At 37.8% G+C, this 9,590-nt stretch overlaps 1 protein-coding gene across 1 annotated transcript; it reads left to right on the top strand.

The window, feature by feature from the left end:
• The first annotated feature begins 5,651 nt into the window (after positions 1-5,651).
• On the top strand, positions 5,652-7,943 carry dlx6a (distal-less homeobox 6a). Its single transcript, XM_079879058.1, has 3 exons — positions 5,652-6,395; positions 6,813-7,006; positions 7,291-7,943. The coding sequence occupies exons 1-3, from the start codon at positions 6,083-6,085 to the stop codon at positions 7,528-7,530; spliced, it is 747 nt and encodes a 248-aa protein (XP_079735184.1). The 5' UTR covers positions 5,652-6,082; the 3' UTR covers positions 7,531-7,943.
• Positions 7,944-9,590: the final 1,647 nt, after the last annotated feature.

The raw sequence follows: 9,590 nt of genomic DNA, 5'->3' as shown, positions 1-9,590 counted from the left end.
TGCAAAAACCTAGACAAATCCTGAGACTAATGTTTTTATACACTTGAATGTGCTTAATAGAATACATAAATCCTCACTTATGCTATTTCATACTTGGAGTTTAATTCTCTGCAAATATTTCAGTAATCTACCACCTTTACTAATATGGCTAAATTAAACAGCTTGTGTTTTTAAGCATTCATTTTTGGCGACCAGCCATTCATGGCTTCACAGCTTCATTGGTGTAACTCTGCAGTCTTCATATCTCCCGCAGAACCTTTTGTGAGCGAGTTTCAAATGTTCTTCATCAGCTAGAATGTGGAAGTTTGTAGTTTCAGGCAGTCTTTGTATTTTTGCTCTATTTAGCCCTGAACAGGAGCTTGAGAAAGGCGTGCAGCTCCTGCAGACTGGTTTTCATGTGAACCTTGGCAAGAGAATGAATGTGGCACAAGGCGGTTCTCCAGGTGTGACTTTTTTTCTCTGCTGTTTTTACGCCTCATCAAACTCACTGTTCTTGAGTTTCAGGCAAACAATTATTGTCCGTGCTTCATTGTTTGTGCCACTTCCTCACCTGACCTCAGGAAATTCAGATCAGGGAAACTACTTAAATCACACGCAACATCATCCCACCAAATACCACCACAAAACTCCATGAGCTACAGCATTATTTGAATAAATATCGACTTGTTATTAATATTACCTTTTAGAATATTTTTTGTTTGTTATTGTTTTCACTGCAATTCTCAGCTGTATTTCCAAAAAGAAAAATCAAAATATCAGCACACAATTAAGTAAATACAATTGCAATGTTGTGTTGTATGGATACATGATTAACACACAAAGAAACCGCAACCATGGTCCCTCCAATCAGATTAGGTGGACCAGCTTCAATCAAAGATCAAAATCTATCAGAGCCAGCTAATAGCAATGATTATAAATAATGACTATGGGTTGATAAATAGCTCAGGCAAATGTACTGCAGGACATGAGCTATGTTCAGACAAAGCGGACAGGCATTCAAGGTAATGCACATGTAACTGCATGGGTAAAATGTTTTACTTTAATACAAGCACACATCGTCGGGGTATAAGCCACCTGCACATGCAAAGATTAATATGCAAAATACTATCCTTCCAAGCCTACAGGACCTCCGTTTCACCTAAATATTAATATAGCCATTGATTTCACCCGCTTTTAGAGATCAAAGAGAAATCAGTGGATGTGAATAAACAAAGTGTATGATGTTCTGATAAATGATTTTCTTACGCAGTCCATTTTTAATTCTATAGCGTTGATTTATAACGTGCTTAGATATATTTTGGAATTATTTTGTAAATGCAATGGCATAAATTCGATATTAGAATAATAAACCAACATAGCCTATAGACCAAACATGTTTTTTTTATTTTTTTATTAGTAGGCTAGGCTATTCCCACCATTATCATTTCGTTGTTTATCGTAGTTATCAGTTTAACATTTACAGGCTACTGTCACGCGTGAAAATGACTGATCTCCTGCTGTTCATATTTACGGGTTTCCCCGTTTCGGGGAGCAATGACAACTTGTGCTGTTGCTTATCAAAATTATGATTATATGTTTTTCTTGTAGGTAGTCTAGTAAACTTGGCTTTTTTTTCACCTGGGAAATATCTGGACAAGGAGTGTTGGTTATTCAGGCATCTTTTCCGCGCGGTTGTTTACCGAATGTTGTGGTCGGCCACTGCACACCCAAATAACAATAAAGCATATGTCTGTCATGACACGTAAACCCACTATTCGTTGGGTGTGTTTTCAAACTGTCATAACAAGTAATATTCTGACAAACCCCTCCCCGAGACTTTGTGGATTACACGTTAAGAAATATGATCAATACGAGGCGAATGACAAGCCACTTGTCAAAATGATTAATCTTGTATGTAGTGCGATTTTATTTTATTATTTTGTACGGATTTAATGAATGTGCAAAATGTATTGAGTGATATTGTAAACAGTAATATGTGAACAAATGTTGCAGTGATATGCAAACAGGAACAAATTGCACTTTGCTTTAGATTTAGAATCTATTGAAAATGTGTAATTATATCTGGTGCACATCAGGAGCGTATTATTTTGAATTCAGTTTTGAATTCAAAGCCTAAGAAAAGCAGCTAACGAAATTTTACAAAATGAAAGGGTGCTTGGCGCAAGGAAATAAAGTGTATCTTTGTTTGCCCCTCTTTGTTTACCGCGGGATTTTTTTTTTTCTTTTTTCATTTTACTAATTCATTTCAATGGCTTTCAAACTGGAAAATGGAAATGTTGCTCTTGCCCTCTATTTCAGCAGCCGCGTCCTGGCAACAGAGCAATTTTCTATCATCAGGGATAAACGGCATCGAACAGTACATTCGGATAAAAAAGCCTGTGATTGCTGGCCTTCCTGTCTGTCATCTCTCTAGAAAATCCTCTCCCCAAGACCTGAGCCGTGTGCTGTCAGAGCTAATAATGTCTTCTATTAAGTCGAAAAAGAACCCCGAAAAATCCCACTGTTCTCAATTGTACAACATTCTCAAAAGATAAAAGATTTTTCAGCAGAGCCACGTTCATTTATGAACTGAAAATTAATGTTCATAAGAGGCAACCTCTGTGTTAGCTGCAATTTTGCATTGAACATTGAAGTATCCTTTCAGGTCTGTGTACTACACAGCCTTATGTTCTTATTTCCTAGAGATAAGCGAAGTTCTTTGTGCATTTGACGTTTCATCCCAATGTACAACAGAGACACGCTATATGACATTATAGGCCTCTCTCATTTTAATTTGCTCATGCTATAAAAAAAGGGACAATTATGCTCTTTAAGCATGGTCACCAAACCGTGACCACTGTTAGTGTGAAGTTAGGCTACATTCATCAACCCACAGGTGGAGCTTTTAGCAAGAATGGGTAGCTAATCTATATGCAGGAGAATTAGCCTAACAGCTCAAAAACACAGCAAGTCTTAAGTGGGTCTATATTTCGATAGGCGAAATCTTGCTTTGTGGTCAGTGTTTATACCATCATATAAATTTTTAAACATTAATAATGAGCAAGTGACTATTTTTTAATATTTTACATGTTTGACCTATAGTTTGAATCGAATTAATGCATATTTAATATGAAACCGATACTATATTTTCAGTAAGGGTCTCTGTCTTTTTTTATTTTTAGCCTTACTAACTTTATTTATACAGTTAAATATTTAGTGAAACAGTCCTGGAATAAAATGCGTGCTTAAATATGACCTAAATGGCAGGGAGGGGTCTGGTGATATTTGTTCTCCTGATTTCTATTGTAGTGATCTCGCGCAGAATACCGACAGCTGCGCGTGCTATCGTCTGCGTTCGCTTTGCCTCGCCACTTCCTCTGCTCGACGGATCCGTCGACGCCTGCGTGTGTCTGTGTGTGTGTGTTCGGCAGAGAGAGCACGATCAGCCGCCTCTGCTGGACTGGAAACGCTCTACAATCCGAGCCGGTCAACATGTCTGTTCGGACCAGTGACAAGAAGGTCGTGCGCTCTACGGAATGAAGGCGAATCCATTTCAAAGTAGTTTTGTTAAAGCTCAGATAGGGCTGCATGGATGCACTCGAGCGCAGGCATGTCCACACAGACCCCTCTCTTTCTTTTTCTTTTTGACAGATTTGTAATATGTTGCATATGGTTTTACATGTATGCTTTGCTTTAATATTCTCAGTAATAAAAATACAAAAAAAAAAAAAAAAGTTATTTAAAAAATATAACACAATTAACACATTTTTATTTAAAGATTTTTTTTTTGTAAGTGTGTTCGCTACTAATCAGTTTGGTTTTAGTGAAAGTAGACTCCATTATAATACAAATATATATCATTTTGTCCAACAAAATAGGTCATTTATTTTTTAAGCGTCAATTTTAACTATCAAAACGGTTATCTCCTAAAAGGCACTCATACTTTGAATTTTTCTATTCCTGCGCAATTTTTCATTTTAGCTATTGGAATACAATTTATGTAGAAACACAACACCATTTACGATCATTCAACAGCTTGTAAATTGAGGCTATTGAGTTTTAATTGAAATACGCGTCTTGTGGTCAAGATACGCTGAAACAAATCCACTGGCCTGTTGTAGAATTTTGTCAACTTGTATCAAATGATTTTATCAGTCCCTGGAAATATTATGTCCTTAACTGTCAAATATAAAGTGTCAACGCAGGTTTTATAAAAGGAAGTAATTTTAAAGGTCCCAAACCATGAATTCTCGATCAATTAAGCACTTACAATGCCAGCAAGAAAGCATAATTGGAAGATGTTTGTACCATGCCATGGCTGTGTATCTGGTTTCAAACATTTTCAAACTGATCATGCAGCAGCAATAATCAATCAAATTCCTGATCACTAATATTAGCTCAATTGCATTTAAGCAAATTATGACACAGCTTTTTATAAAATTCAAAAGAAACAAAAACATTCACACATTGAGGAAATTGTTCAAACAAATTCTCCAGGTTTCCTCTTACCTGCATGCACAATTCATTTGAACTCGAAATGTTTGATATCTTGACTATAAGAAGAAATCCACAAGCGTTCAGAGCGACCAGATGCCTTTCTGTCTCTCCCAAGTTCAGTCCACCATGGAAAATGGTTATCTACGCCGCTTGTGCACTCTTAAATCCGGCAAAGTAAATAACATCCCTGGTAATAATAGCAAGGTACGCAGTTCTTGTTACAGAAAGGGAGAAAATTGAAACTAAATGCTGCATTTAGGGCTACCATTTTTGATAAGAGGATAATTGAGGCGACACTGGTGTATAATTAGCGGATAATTTATGCTATATCCACTTTTAATCCACCTCCCAAAATAAACAAGGTCCATAATCATTACAGACGAATTGTTCTTAATTTTATAGCTCCAGTCTGAATACAGTGCAACGGATAATCAAAGAGGATTTGGATATAACTGATTGCGACCGTAATTGCTTTTTCATTACCATTTAAAATAAATGTATGCCATATCATGAGGAAACTCGTTGTCTATAAAATAAAAATTGAGTGAAATGAGAATGAAGAAAGCCTTGCAGTTGTAGGGTATATTTACATCGTGGTTTATAATGCGATCGCGATTTGCCAAACCACAAACTGCACTCGTAATTTGCATATATTTTCAACTGTGACTGGCTCGTGATTACTATACGAGGAAAGGCTGTCACTAACCCGGGCCTTTCAGTGACTGTGGCTTAATTAAACCAGACCATATCTGGCGTGTTTATAGTTCACGTGAATCCTCTCTGAAGAGGGCTTACAAGTTACAACTATTGCTTTTATAGACTATTCTTTTGACACCGCATATTTTCACTTAATATGCATGGCTTATATTTTTTATTCCATTGGCTACTGTAAATCTCCTTAATTATTGTTGTATTGTTCTGTGTTTGTATTTAGCCTATATTATTATTTTACTGTTGTGGTTTCTGCTGTTTTGTAAATGCATTGAGACATCAACGTCCATATAAAATGACGTTTTAGTCGTACATATGGCGATATATTCGCTATATCCTATAAAACGATTCGGTGTTCTTGCAGTTTGTAGGCTAAGCGATATTTGGCACCTCGAGCTGTGGTTACGAACCACGCGATTAATTACTTCGATAGTAGAGCGCGACATTGTCTCTGGAGTCGTATCTGAGTGGGAATTTTGTGAATATCAGAGGGATATCCCAGCATTATTATTCTCCACATGGTTATGGCTACGGTGGGAGCTGTTAAGGTAGGTTAACTCACTGTGAAGTCTCAGCTAAAGCAGAGAACTGATGACGTTAGGTTGAATGACCAATCGGAAGGCGCTGCCCTTTGGAGACAAACCATTTTACTTGTAGTGGCTGCATCAAGTCTGGAAGCAAGGACTCAAATTTAACAGAATCCACCTTAAAATCTCTGCCTTTACTCAAGCCCACCTTCCACCATACCGCGTGAGAATTACAGGACAAAAAAGGATAAATTGTGGAGGTAATAACGCAATATCCCCTAACCAAGGAGAGAAAGAAACGAACACAACGAAAGGACTCATTTGGACTTCAGAGATAGGGGGTAAGTGCTCTTAAAGCAGAAAATTTGATGATGACCATGACTACGATGGCTGACGGTCTGGAGGCTCAAGACTCGTCAAAATCTGCTTTCATGGAGTTTGGACAGCAATCGCACTCACAACAGAGCTCCCCGTCAATGGCCGCCAGCCATTATCCGCTCCACTGTCTCCATTCCGGGTCTCATCATCATCATCATCATCAGCACGACAGCTCTCCGTACTCCGGCTCAAACTCTTATAACAGGTCGCTACCTTACTCCTATGTAAGCCATCCCCACCACAGTCCGTACCTGCCGTCCTACAGTAACGCCAGCGGAGCACAGACCAGGTTAGACGCCACAGGTAAGCGTATTTACATGCGTAAAGATCCAGCTCTGTTTTCATTGTTGAACTATACGAGGAAAGCCGTATGTCGATAAAATATTACATTCACAGTTCTCATCTAAAACACCGTACCAGTTCCCCTTTGTTCTCGCCCAGTTTTGTCCGCCGTATGTCAGCAATAACGGTGTTCTCAAAATGATTTATTGCGTTCCGCCAGTGATTCTACCCACCATTACAAATTATAATTAGCATCTAATTGTCTCAGTCTCGACATGTCACTTCATGCTATTTCCTAAATATGACAGACAAAGTAATTATGCTATATAATGCTTGAAAGAACGTTACAAATATGTGTTTGTCCAAAAAAAAATCACATTTAAAATTCTTATAAATGTTTATGTGCGGGAATCATTCCACAATATTCACCCTTTTCAGAACAGCAGAAAACAACAGTGATTGAAAATGGAGAAATACGTTTCAACGGAAAAGGCAAAAAGATCAGAAAACCAAGGACGATTTATTCCAGTTTGCAGCTCCAGGCATTAAATCACCGGTTCCAGCAGACTCAATACCTGGCGTTACCAGAGCGCGCGGAACTGGCTGCCTCTCTCGGGCTCACACAGACACAGGTGAGATGTGGACTCATTTACATTTAATAGTGAATTGTGCTTTTCATTTTTGTTGGGTATTAGACTATATCTCAGGTGGAATGTGGACTCCATTGAATTTAATAGTGATTTATGCTTTTCATTTTGGTCGAGTATTATAACTGATTTTTGTAATTAATAAAGGTGGACCTATATGTTTAAGAAGATGATGACAAAATATATATATATCATGTTAACTAAATTAGACACCTACTTCACTTTAAATACGATATAACCCATTTTTTTATATTTGTCTTTCTTTTCAGGTAAAGATATGGTTTCAAAACAAAAGGTCCAAGTTCAAGAAGTTGTTGAAACAAGGTGGTAACCCTCACGAGATTGACCCTTTGCCCGGCTCCATCGCCCTGTCCCCGCGCTCTCCAGCCATTCCTCCCATCTGGGACGTCTCAGCCTCCTCTAAAGGAGTAAACATGTCTGCTAACAGCTACATGCCCGGTTACTCACACTGGTACTCTTCGCCTCATCAGGACGCCATGCAGAGATAGGCAACTAGCCCTGTTTTAGGCCAGAGGCCTTGACGTTGACTTCTTGTCTTCGCCCAGTTCACCGTTTAACATCCCTAATAGAGACCTATTCTAGACTATTAAGGGGACGATTTCTTTTGAAGGATGAAGACATGTGGTGTGGCGAAGCTCGACAATGGAACTAAATGTCAGTAGCAAATAAAACGGATTGATTAAAAATCTGTTCTCACGTTTGGCTGTAATCAAACACAATCATCACCAGGAAGCAAAACGTTTTGTCACGCGCTTGAGTCGCATTTGAAAACGAACTCAATCCTCCTGCGTTTATGTTTTTGATCATGCAAACGAAAGCAACTTGATTGTAAATATATTGTCCGATTTTAGTTGTTAAAAACTTTTTATGTTTTGTCATAAATGGAGTAAACCATGACTTCAAGTAACGTGTCGTGCCTTTTTTCCCCCATTTTTTTTTAGGAGATATTATGAAAGACAGGCTTTTAAAAATCTATTTTGAAATTGATTATTGAAATAATCTGAATTTGAAACCATTTCTCTATAAAAAAAAATATATAAACAAAAAAGACCCAACTTACACAGTCATTTGAAAACAATCACCTCCACATTAAGGCGTTTTTCTAATGCTGGAAAGATATGAAGGAATAACAAAATGGCTTACCCGAGATGGTGGTTTCTCAAAGTGTTTTTCCTACAGAATAGAGCTGCATCTTGTCCATCTTGTCATTCTCTAGCTCAATTATTAAGGTATTGACAAAATGTTTTCCCCCTTTCTCTCTGCCTTGATCTGCGAGACGCTGAATGCCTTTCGCCACAGGATCGATCCTGAACAAAGCATCCAGCTGCAGTCTCGTTCAATATGAAGGAGATATTTGGGACAATTTATGGGTTTTATCCAAGAGAGGGTTTTTTTTTCCATTCTCATAAATGCAGACATAATTAGGGTAATTTTTGATGTAGCCCGCTGATTACAGCGTTTTTACCGTCAAAGATAATTACCTGTAATTTTCTACCACTTTTAATACTAAAAGGCATCTTTATTTGGATTTGAAGTGGCAAAGACGAAACAAAAGATGAAATTATTCGGTTATTCATGTACAAATTGCTGAGGAGAGTGAACACTTGGGATATTATCTAAAATTACAATGTTGAATAGGGAGACGAGAAGCCCCTGCAGCTGTCAAATCGTGGATGCCCCAGCCGCAGAGAATGGGGCTTGATTTTCTAAAAAGGTTTCCTCATCAACGGATTGGGATGGTTCATTTAAATGTTTGCTCTGCCTATAAGAACATAAGGTATATCTTGAAATAGGAACCGTCAGAAACACATTTGTCATTGGTTTTTTAGTAATCTGCTCATATAAGGTCTTAAAAATATAGCTAACATTTGCAACGGTATTCAATTCAATTCACATTAATTTGTATAGCGCTTTTGACAATACATATCGTTTTAAAGCAGCTTTACAGAAAATGCATGTGTACATTACAATTTAGAGTGATCTGTTATCAGAGGACTGTGTCCAATGTATTTCAGAAACGTAGACTACATACAAATCACGCAGTTAGCTAACAATGTAGGCTATTAAATTGAAGGCAGAAACAATTGAGCTCATTGAAGTAGGCAAAATAATTAGGGTCAAGTTGTCAATTTTACAATAGAAATTGTCAACAATAGGCCTAGAAATTTTGCATCGGTGCATGTTGATTCAGAGTTTGCCTCAACTCTAAAATTCTACTGCTAAATAATCTTTGGAGGAATCATAAATTATTCCGCATAATATTAAAAAATAAAATATGTTTGTGAGAGTTAAGGCTCCTAGGCCCCCTGAGAGACTGTTAGCGTTGGACAGACACGATCTTATAGCTCCGGATCCCGACATCCTCAAGACTAAATGAGAATTAACCAAAAGACCAAGAAGCAAATAATTTCGAGTGTGTGCGCAAATGAAAAAGAGAGGGATAAAACACCAATACAAATTATGACCGGTTTACTATAGATCCCAGCGTTCGTATGTCATACGTTTTCCTGTGAAATAGCCTGCCTTCCCCAACAAGCCGAACTGCAGT

Source organism: Squalius cephalus (genome assembly GCF_949319135.1).
Source record: "Squalius cephalus genome assembly, chromosome: 8".
NCBI lineage: Eukaryota > Metazoa > Chordata > Actinopteri > Cypriniformes > Leuciscidae > Squalius > Squalius cephalus.
Note: the sequence above shows the minus strand (reverse complement) of the source record. Positions and strands in the feature narration are given on the sequence as shown.

What these genes read in the sequence shown, in the direction of transcription:
- dlx6a (XM_079879058.1), top strand. Translation starts at nt 6,083, where the DNA reads ATGATGACCATGACTACGATGGCTGACGGTCTGGAGGCTCAAGACTCG. An exon ending in GACCAGGTTAGACGCCACAG is followed by an intron (nt 6,396 to 6,812) that starts GTAAGCGTATTT and finishes CACCCTTTTCAG; the next exon opens with AACAGCAGAAAACAACAGTG. An exon ending in TCGGGCTCACACAGACACAG is followed by an intron (nt 7,007 to 7,290) that starts GTGAGATGTGGA and finishes CTTTCTTTTCAG; the next exon opens with GTAAAGATATGGTTTCAAAA.